Raw genomic sequence first — 26,907 nt, forward strand, 5'->3', positions numbered from 1 at the left:
AACACAACAAAGAACACAAGGAAAAATGCAGACAATAAACATACACTAGGGCGAACGAGGCAAAAGGCCATAGATGCGAACACAGCTGAACATAATCTAACTAATGAGACTGGGAAGCAAAACCGAACAAGATGCACACAGGACAAGAGACAAGAGAGAACTAGTGAGAGAAACAGAGACACGACTGGGGAACAGGCCAATCAACATGGAGACAAGACTGACTTCACAGAGAGATACTAACACAGGAAGAGGGCGGGGACACAGAGGGGGGATGATAACAGAAAACCTGAGGCTAGATAACAAACTAAGACCTGGGACACAAACAGAGACACAACAATCATAACCAAAACTTCACCTCAGAACATGAAATGAACCAGAATCAGACGTCAAACACAAACGCTGGCTCACAGACCAGGACCATGAGCCTCCACACAGAAAGACTCCACCCAAAACAGGAACTCTCTTTCTGAGAAGTGATGGTGCTCACCACTGCAGCACCACGCTGCCCTGTTAGTTTCTGTGCTGGTAAAAATAAAGATGAATAAATAGTTCACTCTGACATATTTCCTGTGTCACAAACACTTCTTCTCTCTGCTGCTTCGATGTACTTACAGTTTGTAGAAGGCAGCGTCTAACAAATATCATGGTCCTGAGTCTGGGTATTCAATGTTTATGTTTTGATTATTTTCTATTCTGTGATTTTAGTCTGGTTTTTTTTTCATGGTTTAGTCTTTTGCATTTTCTAGCTCTCTAAGTCCTTCAGTGTTTTGTGATTTTGAGTTCTTAGGGTTTGCTCCTGTGCCTCCCATATTTAGTTATTTGTTCTTATTGAGATGACATTATACAATCCTGCAAGAGTGGTTGGTTGCCTGGACTCACGAAATTTACAAGGTCACACGGGATTTTCCAAAGGAAAATCACTGGAATTATAAGAGGCAGACAACTATACACACACCACATGTGTTTGCTGTTTATATTTGGTTCAACCTGTCAAGGACAAAAACGTAATGAAAATTCTGCATCAAGCCTTGTAATCGTAGCTTTCCTAATTTTGGTAAGTCTGGGTTGACAGCAAGGTGGTGCCGTAGTTAACGTTGTTTCCTTCCAGCAAAAAGGTCCTGGGTTCAAATCCCCTGGGTTCTCTCTTGGTACTCAGGAGTCCTTCCACATTTGAAGTCATGTAGTTATTAGGGTTAGGTTAACTGAAGATTCTAAACTATGTGTGAATGTGAGTGCAAATGTGATAGCCCTGCCTCTATTCCTATCACATCTGTGATAGGTCCCACCCTCCTCCCCCCCCCCCAACCCTGAAAATGATAAGAGGATGGATGGAGTGGAAGTTATAGTAAACCAATTGAAAATGTATGCTAACCAGACTCTAGATTTTGTTGAACATTATGTAATATGAAGATAACATGTAGTATTTAAGTGAAAAAGTAGTATTGGGTTAAAGGTTATTGAATAGTGTTGGAATAAAGAAAATTTTGAAGGTTAACATATTCCAAGAGCTCAACTTACTTCATCTAAACATGTTTCAATCACATTTTATCAACAGAAAATGCCCAGGTTTATAGAATATGAATAACTAGGGCTGCTCGATTATGGCAAAAATGATAATCACGATTATTTTCACTCAAATTGAGATCTCGATTATTTGACGATATTTATTTAACCCTTTAAGACCTACTATAGAACCAAGTCCGCCAGAGCTTATATTTTTTTTTTACATGTTGTAGTGCCATTTGTGGGAGCATTTCAAGTTGCTATACAACTGTTATAGCCCATATTTTAATAATATGTATGCATTAAGTCCATAGTAAACATAGTAAAAAATTTAAAATCGTTTTGGGTTTTTTTACATATATTTCTACTTGGAGAAATTTAAGAGGCTTATCCCTCAAAACTTTAAATACAAAAAAGTTGCAAACAATAGTTTACAACAACAGGAAATTTATTTTGAGTGTCTTCATAGTTTTATTTTCCAAATATTTATTTATAAGTGACTTATGTATGTATGTATGTATATATATGTATATATTGTACTATTCTTAGTTAGCGTATTGTCTGTCTTGTCTTAATGTTGGTTTAAAATGGAGCACTGTAACAAAAAATAATTTCCCCCAGGGATCAATAAAGTATTCTGATTCTGATTCTGATTCTGATTTTGGAGATTTGGAGCAATTTTTATATACTGCAGGAAAAACAAAAAAACAATCCTATGATGCAAATTTGCAAAGAAAACAGCATCAAAATAAACTATTTCCAGCAGTGCAATTCGAGTTCTAAGCATCCCAGAAACTATTCAGAAAAGTCAAACATGACAAGGAAAGGCTTTTACGGCTTACAAGTAAAAAACTACATTTTCTGCGAAAATGACGTCACTTCCGGTTTCGGGCAGGAAATGGCGGACATGCGATCGTTCGCGCTGACGTCTGTTTCACTGTGGGAAGTGTTAGGAACAGCTGATCGGATCGGCAAAGCGTGTTTCTGGAATATTATGTTTTTGTTCCTGCAAGCGCTTTTTATGCAGTTTTTGCAAAGCTTTATGTGGAAGGAAACCGTGACCAAGGACAAGCTGATGGCATCAGATGTAAGTACAACTCCTCTGGTTTCATATGCAAAACAAATTATTGCGCTAGCTTACACGGTTCAGGTTCTACAGGGATTTAAAAATAGTTACACAAAACAGAGCGTGCTGCTCTGACCGGCTTTAAAGGGTTAACAATAACAATGTATTGAATAATGACTTTAAAAAAATAATATAAAATAATATAAAATAGTGTGCAACACCACTGAAGTTTTTTTTTACCTCTCTTTTCAACCAACGGCAGTCACTCTCCTCTCCAAATAACTTCTGCTTAGCTTTCCGAGCTTCTCTCGGGTCCTCTTAATCAGCGGTCTCCAACCTTTTTTGCGCCACGGACCGGTTTATGCCCGACAATATTTTCACGGACCGGCCTTTAAGGTGTTGCGGATAAATGCAACAAAATAAAACCAGTACCGGTACCGAAAAAATGAAGATTTATTCATAACACACGTCAAAAGACCCAGGAAAACAGAGTTAACGATAAAAACTATAACAAAATAACGCTGAAAACCGATAAAAACCCTGAAAACCATACATTTCACACCTGAGCCTCTACTCTCGCGGCCCGGTACCAAACGAATCACGGACCAGTACCGGTCCGAGGCCCGGGGGTTGGGGACCGCCGCTCTTAATTGTTGTGACGCTTGTTCGAAATGCAGAGAGGTGCGCTGGATTTGCCACACGGAGCAGTGCGAGAGTAAAGCATGAGGGAGGGGCTAATAATCGGCTCAGTCATTTTTAATGATAGTTGAAAGCCCAGATCGTCATCGTGATTAAAATTCGATTAATTGAGCAGCCCTATGAATAACTGCCCATGCAAAACATCTGTCTGCAAATACTGGCCACTACTGAATTAAGTAAATCCAACATATTCTTTTTTTCAGTGTACACCCTCTTTGCTGTGTGTTACCTCCATGCTCCTAGTAATTTGCTAGCACTCTGTTTCCCAATGTAGTTTCTTAGTTCCTTTGTTTTTTGGTTTGAGTTTCTCATTTCTAGTTCCTTTATTTCGGTTTGGTTTTCTGCAAAAGTGTAGAATTATTTCCAGGAATAAAGCTGCCGTTTTCAGTTAACTTCCCATGTTTGAGTCTTGCGTTCAGGTCCTACATCCTGCCACACAGCCACACATGACAACAAGGCCATGTTATTATGTACATATTGCAACTGCTGAGTTAACCCTTATTATCTCTGTGATATTATAGACAATATTAAAAATAGAAACTTTCTGGAGGTATTTTAATGAACTGTTTCTGTCATTTATATTTTTATGTTATTATAATGTCTCAGTTTAATTTCAGTGTTTTAAATTCATGAAACTGAACTTCAGATCTTGTTGAATGCTGTTTTCATTTGTACATAACTCACAGTTTCACACATTGTGACGTGTCAGAAGAACTGTGTCTCTCTTCTAGTTTTACTTCCTCTGCGTTTTCTCTTCAAAGCTGTCTGACTTACCCCTTATAAGGGCTTTGGGTCCACATGAACCGTTTTCAGTTTTTAGCTTAAGAAAAATTATAGAAATAATTATTTTCTCAAATTAAGATTAATTGGCTGTGACTCATTTTCAGTGAGGAACATAACTCAGAAAACATTCACATTGACCTCCCGTCCCTTTCACATTTGCACCACATACAGGGTCTTCAGGTCCACTGGACCCGTGGCTAGTGAAAATGATCTGTGTGTGTGAGTGTGAGAGAGAGAGAAAAGCATGTGAATTGACCCAGGTGTGACCCATCAGTGCTGTTCCCACACAAGGTTACAACTAGGGATGGGTACCGGTGTCCGGTGCCATGATGGCACCGGTTCTGACATAAACGGTAGTAACCAGACCGAAAAGCAGCGCACATTTCGGTGCTTTATTCGGTGCTTTTTTTTCCTGAGCTGTGATACACTTCTAGCCAATCATTTTACGTTTCCGAGAATAGTAGGCGGGCCCAGGTACGTACGTTCTGTTAGCGCAGAGCTACAGATTAAAAATGTCCAAGGCGAAGCGGTCAAAAGTCTGGCTGTACTTCACAGCAAAATATGCAAACTCAGCAGCAACAAGTGCTTTAAGCTGATACTGTGATACTGTCAAAGGAGGTAACACCAAGAATCCGATGAAACACCTGGCGACGCATAGCGTTTTTTTTAAAAGCCCAGAAATGAGCCGTATTTGATAGCTTGCTGCGAGACCTCACACCGAGCGCATCTACTGCGGGTGGGTTGCCTGTTATGCAACATCCCCCAAAAACACGAAGAGGAGAGTCCTGGCCCCTAGCCCTGCCAGTGTAGCAGAAATGATGAGGATGATGATGCAGCAGCAGCCGTTCTTCTCTGCGTGAGGAGCTTAATGTTGTTCGTGTGTAATTTACGTTGAGTAGGCTAACCACGTTATTACATTAATGCATGTAAGGTGAACTAGCAAACCTCATCATAGCTACATGCGGCTGTCTTCCTGTTTGATGGCAGATACTCCCTTCACCCTGGACAAAAAGGCTAAAATGACCAAAGAAAAAGTGGAAAACAGTTAAACATGAGAGGTTTTTGGACAAAGTTTGTGTTTTTTCCATTGTTTAAGCACTGCTTCTGTCATGGTCTGGTTGGGCACCTGCAGGTCTCAGACAGCGGCTCCTCCTCCTTTAGGCGGAGTCCGGTTGCCCCTCCCTGGCTGACCACCTGTGAGCAATCGTGCCAGCGGTATATCAGACCTGCGCTCTCAACCACTCATCGCCTGAGTATCTGCTATTCCCATGTTAGTTCAGTGGAGCATCCTAAACCTTGTCTTAACGCCGTGTGATGACTGACCTGTCTTTTCTTGTCCTCAGCGATAGCACCCGGAGTGGAGATCTTGTTCCCCTCGCTCCCGTCCTCCTGGACCTGGGCCGCCAGCTGCTTACACAACGTGGCCTGCCGGCCCACCGCTCACCTGCCTGCCTCCCCACGCCTCGACCGCTTCCGGGTTTTCCGCTCCACCTGTCCCCTCCATCTGAAACCAAGTAAGGCAATTCAATTCAACTGCGGAGGATTATTGGTTGTCTGCTGGATCTCTCTGATCGTGATCTCCTCTTGTTCCAGTGCCCCCGGCCCCTACCTAGTCCTGTTTCTACCTCCCCGCTGTCCCCGCTGTTCAGCCGTCTCCTAGAGGTGTCTAGGTCGCCCTCATTATCACCGACGAATCCTACGCGCCACTAGTGTGGTGGCGTCACTTTGTGTTTCACCTTTGTTTACCTGTGGGCGGAAATAAATCATTTGTTTTCTGTCACCTCGCTTCCGGGTTGGTTTCTGCGCCTGTGTCCATCCCTGTTCCCTCGTGCCGTTGAGCCGTGACAGCTTCCAGCCAAGAGTGATACCATATATGCCCCATAGCTGCAGAAAAGGCTAACATTGTTATCTTTTTACAAAAAACAGCTGAACATGAGAGGTTTTTGGACCAATTTTGTGTTCTCCATTCTTTAAGCACCGGTTTGAGCACCATTTGAGCACCGGCACCGTTTCAAAAGTACCGATTTGGCACCGGTATCGGATAAAACCTAAACGATACCCATCCCTAGTTACAACATTGCTGCAAAATTGGAGCAACCAACACTGTCTGCACCCACATTCCCGCACATTTCACCCTCTGTCTTGCAGGAACGAATCTTGGAGGCATGAAACTACAAATATCTCTGTCATTGTGGTTCCATACCACAACTGATCAAGATGGCAAAGTGATTCTCTGTTCAGACTGTGTTACAGTTGATATTGGAAGAGTCAGAGAGCCTCAGGATGAGCCTGTGAGCACCCAGCTATAGGGCCAGACTCTCAGCAGCTTGCAAATAACACTGTATGGATGTCAAAACAAGGCAAAAACTGAATAGTCTTCCTGCTCAAGAAATGAACCCCCCCCCCTCATGGCTGCCAATGTGATTTGGATGACCCTAGGACCTACACGCTTGGCAGTTACTCATGCACAACACATCAAGTCTTCTTTTGACCTTTTCATGCCATACCCTATCAAGAAAATCATCCTCGATTGCACCAATTTAGAAGGAAGAAGAGTATTTGGATGCTTACTTTAGGATTCCTGTCCTTGCTGGCATTATGCAGGTCCACAGTGGGCATAGCCTAACAGAATCCCTGTGGGATGAAGAAACTGGCGGAGAACTTTTCCAGTCAACGATGTCTCTTAAAACTTTCGAAATACCATATTTCTAAGATTTTCAGGGCCGAGTACAATAACCTCAGTTTGATCTGAATTAAGAAGCAGAAAGTTAGCGGCCATCCAGGTCTTTAGGTATGTAAGACAATTTAACTAATGCAATTAGTTAATTGTTAATTGGTTAACTAATTGGTGTGTGTTATCTGGCTTCGTGGATAGATAGAGCTGGGTGTCATCTGCATAGCAGTGATAATTTATGCTATGTCTTCTAATGATGCTGCCTAAGGGAAGCATGTATAGTGTAAACAGAATTGGTCCTAGCACTGAACCCTGTGGAACTCCATAACTAACCTCAGTGTGTGAAGAGGACTCTCCATTTACATGCACAAACTGGAGTCTATTAGATAGATATGATACAAACCACTGCAGCACAGTACCTGTAATACCTACAGCATGTTCTAATCGCTCTAATAGGATATTATGGTCGACAGTATCGAACGCTGCACTAAGGTCTAGCAGGACAAGCACAGAGATGAGTCCACTGTCAGAGGCCATAAGAAGATCATTTGTAACCTTCACTAAAGCTGTTTCTGTGCTGTGATGAGCTCTGAAACCTGACTGAAACTCTTCAAATAAACCTCTGCAGATGATCTGTTAGCTGTTTGACAACTACTCTTTCAAGGATGTTTGATATGAAAGGAAGGTTGGAGATTGGCCTATAATTAGCTAAGACTGCTGGGTCTAGAGATGCTTTTTGAGTAAAAGTTTAACTACAGCCAGCTTGAAGGCCTGTGGTACATAGCTGATTATTAGAGATAGGTTGATCATATTTAAGATTAAAATGACGATCAGTAATATGTTCTGGCTTTGCGGAGGGCTTTCTTATAAAGCAGCAAACGAGTCATCTGCTTTAGGCTACGTGTTTGAGAATTATACCACAGAGTCAGGTACTTCTGATTAGAGACCTTAGTTTTCACAGGAGCTACAGTATCCAGAGTCGTACGTAGTGAGGAGGTAAAATTATTAACACGATAATCGACCTCTGTTGGAGCAGCGTTCAGATAGCTGCTCTGCTCTGTGTTGGTACAGGGCATTCAAGATGATAACAGTGGGTGGATTATATTCTTAAACTTAGTTACAGCGCTTTCAGAAAGACATCTACTGTGATAAAGTCTACTCTCCACCGCTGTGTAATCAATTATTGTAAATGTAAATGTTATCAGGAAATGATCAGACAGCAGAGGGTTTTCAGGAAACACTGTTAAATGTTCAGTTTCTATGCCATATGTTAAAACAAGATCTAGAGTGTGATTAAAGTGGTGGGTGGGTTCTTTTACATTTTGAGAGAAGCCAATTGAGTCTAATAACAGATTAAATGCCATGTTGAGGCTGTCATTTTTAGCATCTACATGGATGTTAAAATCACCCACAATAATTATTTTATCTGAGCTCAGAACTGAATTAGATATAAAGTCTGAGAAATCAGACAGAAACTCTGTGTAAGGCCCAGGTGGACGATAGATGATAACAAGTAAGACTGGTTTCTGAGTTTCACAGCTGGGGTGGACGAGGCGAAGCATCAGGCTTTCAAATGAATTAAAAGTCTGTCTGGGTCTTTGGTTGATTAATAGGCTGGTGTGAAAAATTGCTGCCACACCGCCCCCTCGGCCTGTGCTTCGAGGTTTCTGGTAGTTAGAATGACTCGGGGTGTTGATTCATTTAAACTAACATAATCATCCTGCTGCAACCAGGTTTCTGTAAGGCAGAGTAAATCAATTTGTTGATCAATTATTCAGTCATGTACAGAGACTTGGAGAAGAGAGACCTAATATTTAATAATCCACATTTCACTGTTTTACTCTTTGGTTCAGATGTGGATACTGTATTGTTCTTTCTTTGTGATTGTTTATGTTTAAGTTGTTTGTTGCTGGTTTTTAGTTTGTTTTTTGTCTGTTTGGGAGCTGACACAGTCTCTATGGAGATGGGTTTTTGGGGGGGTAGCAGGAGGAGAGAAGCTGCAGAGAGGCGTGTAAGACTGCAACTCTGCTTCCTGGTCCCAACTCTGGATAGTCATATTTTGGGGGGTTTAATAAATTTGTCCATATTTCTAGAAATGAGAGCTGCTCCATCCAAAGTGGGATGGATGCCGTCTCTCCTAACAAGACCAGGTTTCCTCCAGAAGGTTTGCCAATTTTTTATGAAGCCCACATCGTTTCTGGGACACCACTCAGACAGCCAGCAATTTAAGGAGAACATGCAGCTAAACATGTCACTGCTGGTCTGATTGGGGAGGGGACCAGAGAAAGCTACAGAGTCCCACATTGTTGTGCAAAGTTACACACCGATTCAATATTGATTTTAGTGACCTCCGATTGGCGTAACCGGGTGTCATTACTGCCGACGTGAATTATGATTTTACTGTATTTACGTTTACCTTTAGTCAGCAGTTTTAAATTTCCTTCAATGTCGCCTGCTCTGGCCCCTGGAAGACAACTGACTATGGTTGCCGGTGTCTCTAGCTTCACATGTCTGAGAACAGAATCACCAATTACCAGAGTTTGACCCCCAGTGGGTGTGTCGCCGAGTGGGGAAAAACGGTTAGACACATGAACGGGTTGGTGGTGTACCTGGGGCTTCTGTTTAAGACTACACTTCCTCCACACCGTCGCCCAGCCGCCCTCTTTCCCCAGCTGCTTGGGGTCTGCCGGGGAACAGCTGGCAGGGCCTACGCTATCTTCGGCTGCACCAGCTACAGGGGCCTGGCATCTGGATGTAGTGTCGGACCAGCGGCGTCTGCAGGTCTAGGTTTATAACCTGAGAATTGAGAACCCTCAAACCATTCTAGAATAGCACAGAGCAAGAGTCGTTTGTTAATAACCACAGGTTGATGTCTGCTTGCCAAACAGTGTAAAACTTACGGTGACTGTTTAAATTAAAAGGATTTTAAGAGCCCGATATGTTGTGACCCGTCCCACAGGCGAGTGAATTATTTTGTGTTGTTTAATAGCAGCTGCGTTGAGAAAAAGAGGCAGATTAGATTGGCATGGTTGATCTCCGCAGCTGTGTGTGTGTCGAGTAGAATTTGACAGGCATCATGTCACATTCTTGGAGAGGAGAAGGCAGTCGGCCATGAAGGTGAGAGAGGAAGTGGAGATTGGCTCTGGGTGGAAGACAAGTTAGGGGAGGAAGTCTGCGTGACTGCACGGGGAAAAGTGCCTAAAACACAGGGTGAAGAGGCAAAAAGGGAAGTAAAAGAAATGCTGAAAAATAGAAAGGGGGAAAAATAGTATCATTAAGTAAAATCATTATGAATCATTATGCTGAGGAATGCAGTGATGTGAAGAGTGTGTGTGGCAGCCTGAAGGAACTCAGCTGATGTGAGTAGAATGAGTGATGAAAGAGACGTGTTAAAATGTGGATAGACGGATCAAAAGTGTTATTGAACAAAAGAAAGGCACCTTTTAAGGAGATGCATTTTTTGGGGGAAAAAAAACGAGCAAGGGGAGAGTAGTTCCACTGAACACATACTATTAACCTGCCAACTAACGCACACACATGCAATGAAGATCACCTTACACTTAAGAACACGTCAATATCTCTCAGCAATACTAAAGCAGGGAAACTGAACACTTGTTATTAAATGTTAGATTTGTTTACTGCTGACAGATAACTCTCCAGGTTGCAGGACAACAATGTGACTTTTGTAAAAGAGACTGGTATGACCAACCAATGATCAGATAATTTAGTTGTTAAGATAGTAAAAATGTGGGATGTTTTCCGCTGACTGACCAACATGAGTGAGTTATAAATTGATATGGAAATTAGTTGAATTAGATTAGAGAAAAGATGAGATGATTATATTTTTAAAAAGGTATCTGACGATGTGGATAGAAGAAGAGGCAGTGGGGGGGGGGGGGGGGGGGAAGCAACTTCAGAAGAACTGCCTAAAGAAACGCCTAAAAGTGAGATAGGAGAGAAGGAGGAAAGAGGGGAGGGAGAGAGAGAGAGCTGACACAGAGCCTGGGCCGGCGCTTCTCCACTCTCGGTATAATACACCAGATAGTGCATCATTTTCCTGTTTGTCCACCCCTGTCTGTTCTTCTACTTATGCCCCATTACAGGCTGCTCTGCAAGCCCTGGAAGCCAAAGCTGACCTGGACTCCTGCTCTACCCTCTACCCTCTTCGACGTGACCCTGACTAACCTCTGCAGCACCTTGACCCACAACAACAACCTGAAAATCCCAACTGAGCTGCAGGAGGGGCGCCTCACCCAGCAGAGACAGAGGGCACTAAACCCAAGGCCCGCTTCACTAGACAGGAGGAGATCCCCAGAAGACCTCAGCTGACAGAGCTGTGACGACACGCCCATCAAGCTCCAATGAAAAGTGAGGTCTAGCAACAGAATGCTGACCTCCATAACTTTGCATTAACACTGTGCAGGGCGGTGACAGACCAACACGGAGGATTGGGCAGCACAGGAAAAGGGCGTGGCAGAGACAGAAGGAGCAATGATGTAGGTTTCACCTGCGGCGAGCATGGACACTGAAGAAAGGACTGCCCCAATTGGAGTCAGAACCAGGGTGGACAGCACTGTGAGCAGCAGTAGCAGTGGTCGCAAACAGACTGAAAAGGAGGAGGGCAGGACCCCAGGGCACGCTTCAGACTGTGGTTTACCCAAGACACCAGAACAGGAAAGTGATGAACACCTACACGCTGACTCAGTTAAAAGTGATGCACGCACGAATACATATGCACACGCTGGTGCTAACAAGTGTTTATGCTGATATGCAAAATGCTGCATACACACATATACACACACACAGATTTGGTTGCAAGAAGCTAATTCCTCTTGGGAAAATGGAACTTATATTGACCCCTGGGCCGGATCGAGTTTCTATTATTATTGTGGGGAATACAGACTATATGCTAGAATTACCAGAGGAACATTGAGTTGTGTTGCATGGTGCGCCTAGGAGCGCCGCTGATACTTGTGGGTGAAAAGAGGGTGAGAGTCTCAGGAGACAGGGTACGACAGCTTACCGCTCGGCGTAGACGCCATGTGCTGTTTAAAAGGTCCACTTCCTCGTTTGATTTATCTGTTGAGTCTCCAACATATATAGATGCCATAGGGTCCCTAGGTGAGTCCTGAGTGATCATACATCTGTCACGGTTCTGGGTCATTTTGACCCAGCTTTCTCTGTCTTGTATTTTGGTGTTTTTCTAGATTATGATTTATGTTCTGATTCTTGAGTTGGGCTGATCTGATTTTGTATTACAGTTCATATTTTCTGTCAATTCTGTCTCTCTGTCAAGTCTGTGTCTTAGTAAATTGCTTCTTGTTTCCTGTTTTACTTTGAAAGTTCATGTCTCATGTCTATGTGTTCAGTTTTACTTCTCCCGTCTCGTTAGCCTAATTTCTCCAAGCTGTGTCTCCCTCCTGTTTCTCATTCCCTGATTACTCCCCTGTGTATGTAAGCCCTGTATTTTCCTGTGCTCCCTGTTGTGTCGTACCCTCAACATGCTGTGTGTTTGTTATGTCCAGTCCTCCAGTGACTCTTTTCTGAGTTTTGCTTTTGTGAGTTTTATTTCACAAGTAAGTTTTGCCCGCAATAAAGCTGCATTTAGAGTTCCAGTCCTGTTTTGAGAGTCCTGCATTTTGGGTGCTTTTTCCTGCCTGCCACTCAGCCCACCATCACAAAATTACTAGATCAGGTTGCAGCAGGGTTTAAAAACCTGCCTATAATGCTCTTTTCCCAGTGACTAAAAATAAGAATGTTGAACAAATTAATTACGTCCATTACAATGTTCTGAGGTTGGCCAATCTGACTCGGGATGCGATGGAGGGATTGGCCGAACAGCTGGGTCCCTCATCACTCATGGCAGTTCAGAAAAGACTGGCTCTTGACGGAAAAAAGGGTGTGTTTGTGTAATGTTTGGAGGTATGTGTTGCACTTTCATTCCCAGCAATATGGCCGCAGACGGCTCTGTAACCAGAGCCCTGGAAGGCCTCCAAACATTATCCAAAGCAATGCATGAGCATTCTGAAATTGACAATCCTCTGGAGGGGTGGATGACATCAGTATTTGGGCAATGGAAAGGTTTTGTTTTGTCTGTTATGGTTTCTTTTGCTACATTTTTAGCTATTACTGTTACATGTGGGTGTATTTTGTTCCATGCTGTGGTGGATTTTTGTATGACATATATAACTATATGCAGTATATGTCTATCTGCACTGAACATATATACGGTAACTTTCACATAGTTTTAGGCACAGGGTGTTTCTCACACACACACACACACACACACACACACACACACAATAAACGTTTTTCATGCAGCACATTCATGAAACTTAAAAATAGTAACATGGTAACAGAGATACAGAAAACAACATAATAAAATTACTGCCATGTACACACACATACTATAAACCAATGACTATAGAAAACATGGACGAAGCGACACCGCCTCCTCCCATTGTGCAAAAATATACCCCGCTTGTGGAGGCTGCCATGTTGCATTTTTGGAGGCAGAGTCTGCGCAGTAGTGACTTGAGGTGGAGCGACTGTGTAACGCTCCCGCCCACACACCCGCTGGACGTGACCGCAAACACACTCCCCTACACTTTTTACGTAGCCCGGCGACTCCAGTTTTTAGCTGGTTTACCGCGACTGACGACTCGTTTAATTAAGGTAAATGCAACCACGTCACTGTTATGAAAAAGACACACAGCTTATCATCTTATAGTTCTACAACATCTAAAACCACTGTTAATTTGTTTGCTAGATTAGCCGCTAGCATACGCAATGTGTTGGGGGCTTGTTTCTAGCTGTGTTAGCGATGCTACACACCTGTTACTCTAATAGTCTGTGTTATTGAAGGATTCAGCACTCCTTAGGTCTTATTATACATTCTTAGACAGCGATGAGATCAGCTACACACTCCAAGGAGGCCCAGAGTTACTGTTAATATCAAAAATATAATGCTGTCCTTTGAGATTTTAACATAAGACTGTGAGTGTAATGGATCTAAAACTGTTTACATTTTCAGAGCCCTCTACAGCCTGGTAACATGGAAACTTTAAAAGCATCAGCAGAATGTTTCAGTAGTGTAGTCTAATTTGTTCTTTTCATTTAATAATAGAGTCCATATTATATCAACAGCAAACACTTTCTGTTTCTGATCAACAAGTTCTGTTGATCCACTGAGAGAGGCTTCATTTAAGAAACAGGAACACTGAAGCTCATCATATTGATCAAGCAGGACTCATGATCTTCACCAGCAGCTCCCTCACAGGGAAATCTTCAGAGCTCCTCTGTAGGCTCGCCCCAGAAGATGGATAAACCCAGCATTTCATCAACACTGTGATGGAGACCCTTGGTTTGTGTAATGTTATAAATACTCGGATACTCCCCAGAGGCTCCGGACTTTTACATAAAGATATTATATTCAGTCCTGTAGAAAGTTATATATTTAAAAATATATGATCCTCTCTGGTTACTCTGGTATGAATAACTCTGAATCACTTTATGATAAATAACACACTATCTGCAAAAAATTGTGAAAGAATTCCAGATGACAAGTTTGTAGTTCAACATACAAGTGACGACCTTTGACCTTCATCAGGTTTTATTTAATTGTGTCAGAGAAACTCAAGCGTGCTCTTCATGCAGCTGAGTACATCAAGTGTTTAAAATAGAAGCTGTGCAACCAAAATTCGCCGAGCCAGCAGCAAAAGAAGCAGCAAACTACGCTTCACATTTGATGAACATCGTCATGAATTCCCTCTGAGTTTTGCTGTTTTGCTTCCACCATGATAAAAATCACACTTCATGCACAGCTAGCTCTCTCTCTCTCTCTGTACTTCAAGAACAGTTTCCCGTCTCTAATCTGTTTTCTGCATTATTCCTTCACTTATTACCCACCAGTCTACCGTTGTTTACAGCGCTGTCAGCCGCTGTCTTTTTCTTTTCTTTTCTTTTTTCCCCTTAAATGACCTCGGACAAGAAAGCCTATTTTCTGCTGTTCAATACTGAAGAAATTTAAACTTTCAATCTCCTTCATGTTTTTCTGTGTTTTATTCTCAGTTACTTTGACACAAAGCCATCTGCTGTGATGTTCACAATTCTGATGAAGTCTCACATGTGTCAGTACTGATAAATGATCAGAATTATAAAATTTCTGACTGTCTGAGGCTAAATTGATGATTAACATTTTCTACAATATTGACAAAGTACTTTAAGAACAAGATTGTTAGTTAATCATTTAGAAATGAATATTGTCTGTATGGACTTCAACTTCCCCCCCCCCCCCAAAAAAAAGTGCACATATAAAACTGCGGTGTTAAGCGATGCAGTTGAAAAATTTGAGTGCGCCCATTAGTCTAGAGCCCTGTTAGCCAAAGCTGTGTCCCAGATGTCACACAGGCACTTAACATACAGCATAGATGTACATGAAGACATTACTCAAAAATAAATTATCAGCATTTATTAAATAATAATGCTCCATAAATAAAAGAAAACTATGTTGTTTTTGTGCATAGCAAAAAGCTCACAATTGTGCAGTCAAAATGTAAACTAAAAGATGCTGAGCACAACAACAAAGAGACAGATTTCATAGCTGCACTGTTCCGAACTTCTACTGCGTGACTGACAGCCTGGAGTTTGAAATCCGCTTCGTAACCACGTCTCTTACAGGTGCCATTTATGGTCCTTATACACACACACACACACAATACTGTAATATTACGTTGAAGCACAGTACGTATCACTCCGCGAGGCTCCTGACTACGGTAGCTGTAATGCTCCGACAATCCATCAAGCGGGGCAGCTCTGTAGCTTGGCAAAGTCGTACTACCAAAGTGCTGACCAAAGTGTTCAATGACAAACGTCTGAATACAGACAGTGGAAAAATGTCAGCCTTAGTTTTACTGGATCTCAGTGCAGCATTTGATACAGTAGACCACAACATATTACTCAAACGACTGGAGAACTGGGCAGGTCTCTCAGGAACTGTACTAAACTGGTTCAAAACATACTTAGAAAACAGGAAATATTTTGTATCAATGGGTAACTTCACATCTGAGCAGACAAGTATCACATGTGGAGTTCCCCAAGGTTCCATCTTGGGACCCCTTCTGTTTAACATTTACATGCTCCCACTGGCACAGATTATAAACAACAACAAAATAAACTATCACAGCTATGCAGATGACACACAAATATATATCACAATGTCACCAGGAGACCGAGGCCCTGTACAGGCTCTTGGTAAATGCATTGAGGAAATTAATGACTGGTTGTGCCACAATTTTCTCCAGCTACACAAAAACAAAACTGAGGTAATAGTCTTTGGCGCCAAAGAAAAACGATTACAGGTCACCAGAGAACTTCAATCTATACATCTAAAAACCACAAACCAGGCGAGAAATTTGGGTGTAGTGATGGATGCAGACCTAAACTTAGAAAAACACATTAAGACAATAACAAAATCAGCTTACTATCACCTCAAGAATATTTCAAGGATAAAAGATCTGATGTCTCAACAGGACCTGGAAAAACTAGTCCATGCTTTCATCTTTAGTAGGCTTGATTGCTGTAACAGCATCTTTACAGGTCTACCTAAAAAATCAGTCAGACAACTACAGCTCATTCAGAACTCTGCTGCTCGAGTCCTCACTTGCTTCCACTTTACCGTATGTACAGTGGAAGCAAGATGGCGCCGGTGTGCATGGCTGACCGTCTCCGACCACGTCTTCGCCTTGGCGTTGTACTTCTTGTTGTTTTATCTTTGGTTTTATGTTCTCTAGGTGATTGTACACTAATAACTTATGACAGAGACACGCTCCTGAATCTTCGGTTTTCCTGTTCTCAACGACCTGACTGCCTTGGGACCGCCGGTGCCGCTATCCCCCTGATGCCTGTCTCCCCTACCTATGTGACCTATCCTCCTCTTCCCATGCTCCGTAGGAAACGCCTCAGGAAACGGGGTAGGAGGAGCGGCGTCCGTGTCCGCGTTAAGGCTTATATCAGAGCCATGGCTATGGACTTCCCTTCTACAGGCCGTGAGCTATCCCGTTTCTTCCACTATCTCAGCAGCCACTCTGCGGCTAGACTGCTAACCCACCGTTGGATTTGCTCCGTCGGCCTTCATACCTACCCTGCTCGCCCAGTGGCTTACCACTCTGCCCGATTTTGGATAACACCGCCTGGCCGCGGTGTTCAACATAACAACCTTTGCTCCTTGCGACGGGCTACTACTAAGGTCCTGGCCCCCCGGATTCGGTTGGCCTTATTTAATGTCAGGTCTCTTTCAAATAAGGCCTTCCTCCTAAATGACTTTTTTCTCACCTCGGGACTGGATGTCCTATTTCTAACGGAGACCTGGACTTCTCCGGGTGAGTTCATCCCCTTCTCTGAGCTTCTACCTCCTGACTGTGCCTTCTTTAGCTCACCTAGGCTAACTGGTAGAGGTGGTGGCTTAGCCTCGGTTTTCAAAAATAAACATGATGCACGGCTGCTATCCTCTCCAACCTATTCCAGTTTTGAAGTTCAGCTATTGGAACTGACGGGCTCTCGGACCACTTTGTGTGTCGTGGTATCATAAGATGTTTATCTCTGAATTTGCTGATTTTTTGGGATCCGTTCTTTTTAAATATGATTCTGTTATTGTTTCTGGAGATTTTAACATTCATGTTTGCTGTATGAATGACCAATTGGCTAAAGATTTTCTTGTGCTGACTGATTCCTTTAATCTTATTCAGTGGGTGAATGAGCCTACCCATGTTCAAGGCCACACCCTTGATTTGGTTTTTTCATTCAATGTGGACATTTGCATTAAGGAAATCAGGAATACTGGTCTCTCTGATCATTCCCCGGTCATTTTCGATGTAGACCTGGGTGATACTGGACAATACCTAAACTCTCCTCTTTATCCTACGCGCACTATTAATGCCAATACTGTGGTCAACTTTATTACGTCTTTTGTTAACTCCCCATTTAGTATGCTGGATTGTTCTTCCCCACACACACTTGAGAACTCTACTAATACTCTTTTAACCACCTGTTCCTCGATTCTTAACATTGTTGCACCCATCAAAATGAAACGCCCTAGAACTTTCTCACAATGCTGGTTAAATGATTCTGTTCGTGCCCTTCGACGTATATGTCGGCGTGATGAGAGGAAGTGGAGGAGTGATAGACTTCAGTCTTCTTATGATATTTTACGTATTAGCCGCTCGAAGTTCCAAACTGCTGCCAGAACGGCTAAAGCGGCTTTTCTCTCTAAAATTATTTCCACTAATGGTGATAATCCATGAATTCTATTTAAAATTTTTAACTCTGTGGTGAACCCCCGTCCCTCTATGCCACTGCTGTCTTCCCCGGGTCTTTGTGGAAAATTCTCAAACTATTTTTTAGATAAAGTTTTATCCCTTAGATCTACTCTTCCTCTGGTGACTGATTGTATGTCTACCCCTGATTGTTCGGCCACTTTTTATCAATTCGAACCCGTTTCTCTCTCCACTCTGAAGCGTCTAATTGATAAATTGAACAACACTAACTGTGTACATGATGCTCTCCCATCCCGTATTGTTAAGGATTGTTTCAGTGTAATTGGACCTTGTTTATTGTCCATATTGAACTTCTCCTTGCTTTCTGGCTATGTACCTTCAGCTCTCAAGCATGCCATAATCCAACCTGTTCTAAAAAAAAAGGAACCTTGAGCTTAGTGATTTTGCCACTTTTAGGCCAATTTCTAAGCTTCCCTTTCTGGCTAAAATACTTGAGAAGGTGGTTCTGCTCCAACTGCAGACCTACCTTGATGAGAATAATATAAATGATAAATTTCAATCGGCCTTCAAACAACATCACAGCACAGAATCAGCATTGCTTCGTGTTTTCAATGATCTCCTACTAATGGCTGACAACGGACGCCCCTCAGTCTTAGTGCTTTTGGATCTATCATCGGCATTTGACATGGTTGACCATAATATCTTATTAGCGAGACTTGAGCACACTGTAGGCATCAAGGGCGCTGCCCTGGATTGGTTTAAATCCTATCTCTCCAATCGGCTCTCTACGGTACATCTGGCTACATCCTCTTCCTCGGCTGTACCTGTTTTGCTGTGGTGTCCCCCAGGGATCTGTGCTGGGCCCTACCCTTTTCTCATTATACTTGCTTCCCTTAAGTGCCATCTTTGAGAAATACCATATTGCTTATCACTATTATGCAGATGATATCCAGCTCTATTTTGAGCTAAACGACGATCTTGCTCTGTCTCTGAATAGCCTCCGAGAATGCATGTCTGAGGCCAAGAAGTGGTTGTTGTCGAATTCTCTTATCCTTAATGAGAAGAAACCCGAGATTATGATTTTTGGTAGTAACGCCCTTCGTGCCAAACTCCGGGATGCCTTTGGTTTTCTTAGTTGTTCTCTCTCTGATACTGTCAGGAATCTGGGTGTCTTATTTGACAGCTCCTTTTCACTTGACAAACAAGTGTCTGCTGTTGTCAGATCTAGTTTTTAGCAGCTTCGTCTTATCTGTAAGGCTAGGCGCTATATCCCGCATAAAGATCTCGAAAAGCTCATCCACGCCTTTGTAACGTCGAGGCTAGACTATTGTAATTCACTTTATTGTGGTCTCCACTCTTCCCTTTTACAGAGATTACAGACAGTTCAGAATGCTGCAGCTCGCATTCTAACTAAAACCAGCAAGTTTGCCCACATTACTCCTGTCCTTGCCGATCTGCACTGGTTGCCTGTCAAATATCGTATTCAATTTAAAATTTTGTTGTTTACTTTTAAAATTACTAACAACACTGCACCCAGCTACCTTGAGGACCTTTTAAACCCTTATGCTCCTGCTAGGGCTTTAAGGTCATCGTCACAGTTACTGCTGGCTCAGCCCAGATCTCGACTTAAGACTAGAGGTGATCGATCGTTTGCTCTTGTCGCACCTGTGCTGTGGAACAATCTCCCAATTGGCATCCGGGCATCTGATTCTATTCATTCTTTTAAATCTCAGCTTAAAACATATCTTTTTAAACTTGCCTTCTCCACCTTTTAATTGCTGGTTTGTTTGTTTGTTTGTTTGGTTGGTTGCTGTGACCTATTGACCTCTTGTATTAATTCCCTCTTATCTTTCTATTGGTGTCTTTTATTATGGTGGTACAGCTTTTATCTTGCTATTACCATGTGCTGTAGTCATTCTTATTGGTAGCTTTTATCTATGAACATAACTCGTTATTTTTATTTATCCGTTATCAATGTTTGAACCTTTTATTGTTTTATGTAAAGCACTTTGGTATGCCCAAGGCTTTTAAATGTGCTCTATAAATAAAGATTGTTGTTGTTGTTGTTGTTGTTGTCACTAAGACCAAAAAAGTGGACCACATCAGTCCAGCTCTGAGGTCTTTACACTGGCTGCCTGTCCGTCAGAGGATAGACTTTAAAGTCCTGATGCTGGTCTATAAAGCTCTGAATGGTTTAGGACCAAAATACTAGGGGTGCAACGATACACAAAATTCACGGTTCGGTTCGGTTCGATACTTTGGTGTCATGGTTCGATATTTTTTCGATACAAAAAAAATGTTCATGCCTTTTTAATTTGTCATTTATTAAAATTATAAATATATATTTTAACTCAAAAGTACAGTTTTTAAATTTAACCCTAACCCTTGTGCATGTTTTTTATTTTGACAGCGAATGCGCACCTGCGGACCACTTATGTGCAGCCCTGGTTATTTAGCTCGTCATATTGCAGCCACAGAAATTCTTTTGTCCATGAAACCATAAAGCTGCACTTTCTTTTTGCCTTATAGTCTGATTTGTCATAACTTCTCCGTTTTGTGGTAAGCTTTTCTTTGGCTGTCACTTCTTCACCCTGACCTGTCTTATTTGGCTCAGCAGAACTAAAATATATATCTGTCTGTGAAGGTCATCGTAGTCAAATATATATCCTGCTGCTTTTACACACACTCACATAAGCTCAGCGATTCTCTGCGCGATCAACCTCTCACATGTTTAAGCTTGCTGCGGGAGATTTCACTTGTCATGTTTGCATAGTAAGCTACCAATTAATAAGACGATGTCAGAGGAATTGGTGCACAAATTATCATCACTCACAGATCAGTGCTGTCATTGCAAAGTGAAAGCAAAAAAACAAGCGCAAATTCAAACGCGATTTCAATATGTCACATATTGACAGTGGCTCACCGATGCCAATGACATAATTACCCAGCTACATTTCTGAAAGAATGCAAAAGCATTGACATATATTTTTCCTACAATAGCCCGACGGGCAGGGCAGAGATAGATTTTGGTAGCCCGACTGAAAAGATCGCTAGCCCCGGGACGTCGGGCTAGCGATATTGCGAGCCCTGTATCTGATTGAGGAATCACTCATCTTTGGAAAAGAGAGTTTATTACAGAGAAATGTCTCTTTCCAAAATAAAAGCTATACTATCCGCTTCTTCTGGGCTATATTCTCAGCAGCATATTAAACATATAAGGAGAATCATGTGCTAACAGCTGTCTAAATGACTCGGCTAAAGTTAGTAGCATGCTTGCTTGTTTTTTTTCTGCTTCCACTTGTCTTTGCACTAGGATGATGTCGGCGTAAATGTGCAGTCATATTCGTTGTGTTCCCACTAGTGCTTTCAGGTTAATCTCGTTGAAATGACCTTAACGCCACAACACGGCAAATCTCCGTTAACGAGCTACCGCCGATCGCCCCGTGCATGGGGCTGGACGACGTCAACACGTTAACGAGCTAACTGCGCTAACACACTAGTTCCCACCCATGTAATTGAGCATTGCATGGCACATCCAACATACTGTTTTACTTTAGTGCATGACTCGCTTACCTTCAGGGTCATACGTCACATGAAAACCAAAATAATTCCAAACGCCAGATCTGAATGAGGGTGGGGGAGGTCCATGTTGCAAGGAGAGCTTAACTTCTGTCTCGCTAGCTTGCCCTGCGCTCTTCCTTCTGACGATGCTGTCTGTGTTGAGCGCTCAGTGAATCTGCGTTCGACTACTCCGCCTAGGCTGCACTGTCGAGCCTAGGCGGAGTAGTTGAACGCAGATTCACTGAGCGCTCAACACAGACAGCATCGTCAGAAGGAAAGTTGATAAAATAAATTAAAAATTTTGTATTGTTCGATACATATGCGTACCGAACCGAAAGCACTGTATCGAACGGTTCAATATCGATACGAATATTGTTGCACCCCTACAAAATACATCAGTGACCTCCTAATCCAGTATGAACCTTCCAGATCCCTCAGGTCATCTGGATCCGGTCTTTTATCAGTTCCCAGAGTCAGAACCAGACACGGAGAAGCTGCATTCAGCTTTTATGCTCCTTATATCTGGAACAAACTCCCAGAAAGCCTCAGATCAGCTGAAACACTCAGTTTATTTAAATCCAGGTTGAAGACTCACCTGTTCTCAGCTGCATTTGAATAAAGCACCAAATCCACACTTTTAAGCTTAAATTTCAAAACTTACATTTTAACTACTGATTTTATCTACTGTTCTGATTTTATCTGTTTTGATTTTTGATTTTATATACTGTTTTGTTTGTTTGTTTGTTAGTAAGCTAGTTAGTTTTAATCAATTTAAAATCATGCTTTTTATTTGTTTTTGTTTCTAATGTCTCTGCAAAGCACTTTGAATCACCTTGTTGTTGAATTGTGCTATACAAATAAACTTGGCTTGCCTTGCCTTACTAAAAATTTTTTGACAGATTGCTGAGCGCCGTGTACCACATAAAATCGGTTCGCGGTCAGTAAGCACAACCAGAATTCATACATAAGGTTTGCTGAAAATGAAAGGATTTTAGGCCATGCAGCCCCTGCATGTCGTTAGTACGGTTAGCTCGTTAGCGCGGTTAGCTCGCTAACACATTGACGCCGTCCAGCCCCACACACGGGGCGATCCCAGTGTTGCCAACTTAGCGACTTTGTCGCTATATTTAGCGAGTTTTCAGACCCCTTAGCAACTTTTTTTCTAAAATAAAGTCGCTAAAAAAGACGTGAAAGCACGTATCGCTTTTACTCTCAAAAAGCAGCGGGTGCTGTAACGCAGTCAGTTCTTCTTTTACTCTTTTACTCTTATGTTGTTTTGTGGATCACAAGGTTTAAAACTACTTATAAACACACACACAAAGTAACTCCACCAGAGTGCCTATTTCGGGTCACTTTTGCCGGTCCAAGCCCGGGTAAAGGAGCAGGGTTGGAATTGTGGCATTAAAAAAAGCAATAATTGCTAAAAGAAATGTAATTTGTAGTTCTAAATAAACTCTAAATGCATTTAGGACGTTTTTTACTCACTTTATGTCTCTTCCACGATGTTATTTCTCTCTCCAACAACATAGGTTACAATTACATTAGCATGACCAGTTATGCAAATTAGGCGATGACTTCATTTAGCGACTTCTAGCGACTTTTAGGACAGCGATTTTCCTTACTGAGGAGTTGGCAACACTGGGCGATCCGCGGTAGCTCGATATTTGCCGTGTTCATCTTGTAGTTGCCTGCAGGTGAAGCTATGGGGGAGGGGGAGTCGTGTTCAGTGAAGGAGAGGCGAGGCCGAGTAACCTTGCGTAGAGACAAAAGTGGACGGAAGGGAGGCAAACTTGCGGCTCCACAAGTATAATTATAATGTAACATAGACTATATCGATAAAAAAGGATATTGTCACATCTTATATCTTGTATGAAAATATATCGATATTTAAAAAAAAACTCGATATATCGCCCAGCCCTACTCTCAAATCTGAAATAAAGCTGATCCTTCTCTGTCCCACACACTCAGGATCTGAAGCTCTTCTCTTACATTTTTTCAGTTCTACAGTTTAATCCATCGTTACAGATTAATGAGGAGGTACTGAAATACAAGCTTAAAAAATGGTGTTACTGTCTTTACACATGTGGAGACTGAAAACATGCTGTTGTTTGCACATGTAGCTGAGATATAATGTACGAATTGTGAACATTCTCAAAACTGTATTGTACATAGGTTATACTTTTTTATTGTGTGAACTTTATTTTTGTGGAACTAAGGTTCCGTGTGTTATTGTTGAAGTGGGACATTAATCAGTGTAACGCCACCTGCGGCCACATTGCGGGTGTGGGGTTTCCTAGCCAGAGCTGTACGGACTCCACACTGGTGAGGCACGCTTTCTGTAGCTCTTCTCCCTGTACTAAATTATCCATATAAATTCGGTGTATTTGTCTTTGTTAAGTATTGGCTCCTAGGGTTAAAAGCTCTCAAAGTGTTTTCAATCGCTTTGAGTGAGAAAAATGATATTTGGAACTGCGCTTTATCTGTTGTATCATCCGTTTGTGTGGAACTGACTTGTGTTAAACAGGGTGAGGAGAAGCCTGCTGCCGCTGTGTGACACTGATTTTGCTGCTGCACTCTGTTTTATAGGTATGTGTAAATGTGTAGTTTTTGTTTTATGTGTATAATGAGCTCATGTCCCGAGGCTGTGCTCTGAGCAGTATCTTCAGCCATGTTGGGAAGAGTTAAAAAGTTGTTTGAATATGTATTATGCAATTGACCTATTTTAATGGGAATTTGAATGTTATACGTTATTGTTAGTGATTCCATAATTGTCTCTGTTTTACCCCACTGTAATATTTGATTTTGAAGTGGCGGTTGTGAAAATTATTATTTTGATAAGTTGTATTTTCTTTTATATGATGCAAGCAGAGCTGTACGGACTCCACACTGGGTGAGGAGAAGCCTGCTGCCGCTGTGTGACACTGATTTTGCTGCTGCACTCTGTTTTATAGGAATAAACCCTGTTTCCAGCCAGTCCGTGTCTGTTGTCACAACGCAGTCGACCATTTCACATCTGCTACATAAAAGTGGTGCCGTGACCCGGATGCATCTGATCAGCCGCTGCTGATCGCTGAGGTTGAGCTGAACACTTCCGACACCTGTAATATAAGTAAAATTATTCTGTGGGTCAGCAAAAAATTTCCAGTGTTCTGTTAGTAGGCATTTCTCCCAGTTACACCTGTTAGAGTCTAACTGAGCCGTGTTTACTTGTGTTGTATTTTTCTGAGTGATAGGTATTTTTGTATTCCTTTTGTTTCTGATCCCCTTTGTAGTTATTGCTAACCTCCTGTAAGCAACATGGCTGGTAGGGGCCAAGACTCCTTTAACCTTTTCACGCCAGTCGCTGGGAGAGGTTGGAGACTGTCTGGGGCAGATGAAGTGAGAGACAGGTCTATAATGTTGCGTGATGAGCCAGCAGAGTCAGATGACATTATTCGAAATAAAGCTCATGAGCGCCAGTCCTCAACCCCTGCTTTGAGCGACGACAGCACACACAAAGAGCTACGTGAGCTCATTGGTGAATTGGGAACCCAGATAGGTGAATCAATCGCTAGCCGGCTACTATCCAGTCAAGTCCCACTTGGTCCAAACCAGACAGCTCCAGCCGAGTCCCCCAAAGTTAAGAGCCCTGACACCACTCTCGACCTCTCCAAAGTGAACTTAGTGGTCCGACAAGATATCAAAGACCCACCTATGTACAGAGGTGATGATGCGGATAAGTACTCTGTTCATGAGTGGATAGACATGATGGAAGTGTACTTAGAGAAGAGAGGGTTGTCTAGAGCCGTGCAGGTGGATGAAGTCTTAAACCACCTCCTCGGCAGAGCTAAAAACATTGTTAAGGTGGGTTTGAAAAGTAACTCATGTTCTGGTGTAGTGACCAACCCTGAGACCATCTATGCCATACTCAGGCGTTATTTTAGTGATAGTCCTGGCTCCTGTCAACCACTGGCTGACTTCTATGCCACCCAAGCAGTTGCAAAAGAGACCCCAGTAGACTATTGGGTGAGGCTTAATATCGCTGCTGAGGCAGCTGACAAGCATTTACAGCGTCAGGGAGGCAAAATGGAGAACATGGAGGCAGAGATAGCCATGATGTTTATCAGAAATTGTCCTGATCCCAGCCTCGCCTGTGTTTTCAAATGTAAGCCCATCAGTAAATGGACAGTAATGGAGGTTCAGGAAGCCATTGATGAACACCAAAGAGAGTGTCATGCAAAAAAGAAGAGCCTGGGCTCTGCCAGACCCCATCCCCTCCTCGTGGCCACTGCGACAACCACAAGCGAGTCGCCTGAGTTTGAACTGAACCATGCCCAAGTAGGTACAGTAAAATGTTCCCAGGACAGCCCGGGTAAGGCTGCTGGAGCTGCCGCTTCAGACCCAAGTGCTCTAGACCGCGTGCTCAGTATGCTGGAGAGGGTGTTAGAGCGCTCCAACCAGCCTGTCCACCCCGTAATTAGACCACTTGAGAGGGGACAGTGTGAGCGAAGAGTGTGAAACCCTCAATCCCAGTGATGACATACAGACTGTATACAAAGAAAGCCTGAAGTGTGCCCCACCTGGTACTGTTGTACTTTCCCAGAATATAGTAAGACTTGATGAGGCAGACAGCCTATTTTACACGAATGCATTGGTGAATGACAAAGTCTCTTTGCAGGCCCTTCTTGATACAGGTTCCATGGCGTGTACCTTGAGCGAAGAGGCGGAGCGAGAGTTAAAGAGCGCTGGGGTCGCATTGGAATTAAGCGACACTCGTACCGACATTGTGCTAGTGGGCTGTGGTGGAGTTCAGGTTAAACCCAAGAGTATATGCGAGTTGAAAATGGAAGTGTATGATTGTACGTTCAGAGTGCCTGCCCTAGTGGTCCCCGGTCAGAAAGATCAGTTGATTTTAGGGACAAATGTTATCAAACACCTCCTCAGACACTTCAGGCTGTCCCCCCATTTCTGGCAAGTCCTGAGCAAACCCGAATCAGCAGAAGCGCCTGAAATAGTGCAGGTTCTGAATATGCTGTCTGGCATTAACCGGTGGAGGGGTGACAAAATGCCAGATGTCATTGGCACTGTCAAACTAGCTCAGGCAGTGACTCTACTCCCCAAGCAAGAGCACCTTGTATGGGGCAGACTGCCAGCGTCATCACCCCTTTCCGAGGGCAGCGCCATTCTGGTTGAACCACCAAAATCGCAAACTCATAAAAAAGGTGTCATTGTCTGTAGAACTGTGGTTTCTATGAGTGGCGATAGGTGGGTCCCTGTTCGAATCCTGAACACATGTGATAAGCCTATCACATTGAGACGAAACGCTAAGGTAGCAGATGCTTCCGCTTGTGTAGCTGTTGAAGATCTCG

The 26,907-nt window shown here is 42.7% G+C and overlaps 2 protein-coding genes across 11 annotated transcripts in view; one reads left to right on the top strand and one right to left on the bottom strand.

Annotated features, from left to right (window-relative positions):
• The window catches only part of LOC309699533 (CD209 antigen-like protein C), a 44,533-nt gene that overhangs the window by 11,833 nt on the left and 5,793 nt on the right, over window positions 1-26,907 (bottom strand). Inside the window, exons 1-4 of one of the 10 annotated variants that reach the window (XM_082522625.1) lie at window positions 21,572-22,412; window positions 6,623-9,548; window positions 5,833-5,935; window positions 4,997-5,555 (exon numbers count right to left, since the gene is read on the bottom strand). The gene's annotated coding sequence lies outside the window, so the exon portion shown is untranslated. Of the gene's footprint in view, window positions 1-4,996; window positions 5,556-5,660; window positions 5,798-5,832; window positions 5,936-6,622; window positions 9,828-21,571; window positions 22,413-23,044; window positions 23,259-26,907 lie in introns of those variants that run through there. The other 9 variants (XM_082522628.1, XM_082522632.1, XM_082522630.1 and 6 more) reach the window with 9 other exon arrangements.
• LOC309699091 (uncharacterized protein) lies at window positions 23,680-26,056 on the top strand (the record flags this gene model as incomplete). The annotated part of the gene is made up of 3 exons (XM_082521945.1): window positions 23,680-23,881; window positions 24,084-24,145; window positions 24,428-26,056. The coding sequence occupies exon 3, from the start codon at window positions 24,857-24,859 to the stop codon at window positions 26,054-26,056; it is 1,200 nt and encodes a 399-aa protein (XP_082378071.1). The 5' UTR covers window positions 23,680-23,881; window positions 24,084-24,145; window positions 24,428-24,856.

Source organism: Aulonocara stuartgranti (assembly GCF_965226115.1).
Source record: "Aulonocara stuartgranti genome assembly, chromosome: 22".
Taxonomy (NCBI): Eukaryota; Metazoa; Chordata; class Actinopteri; order Cichliformes; family Cichlidae; genus Aulonocara; species Aulonocara stuartgranti.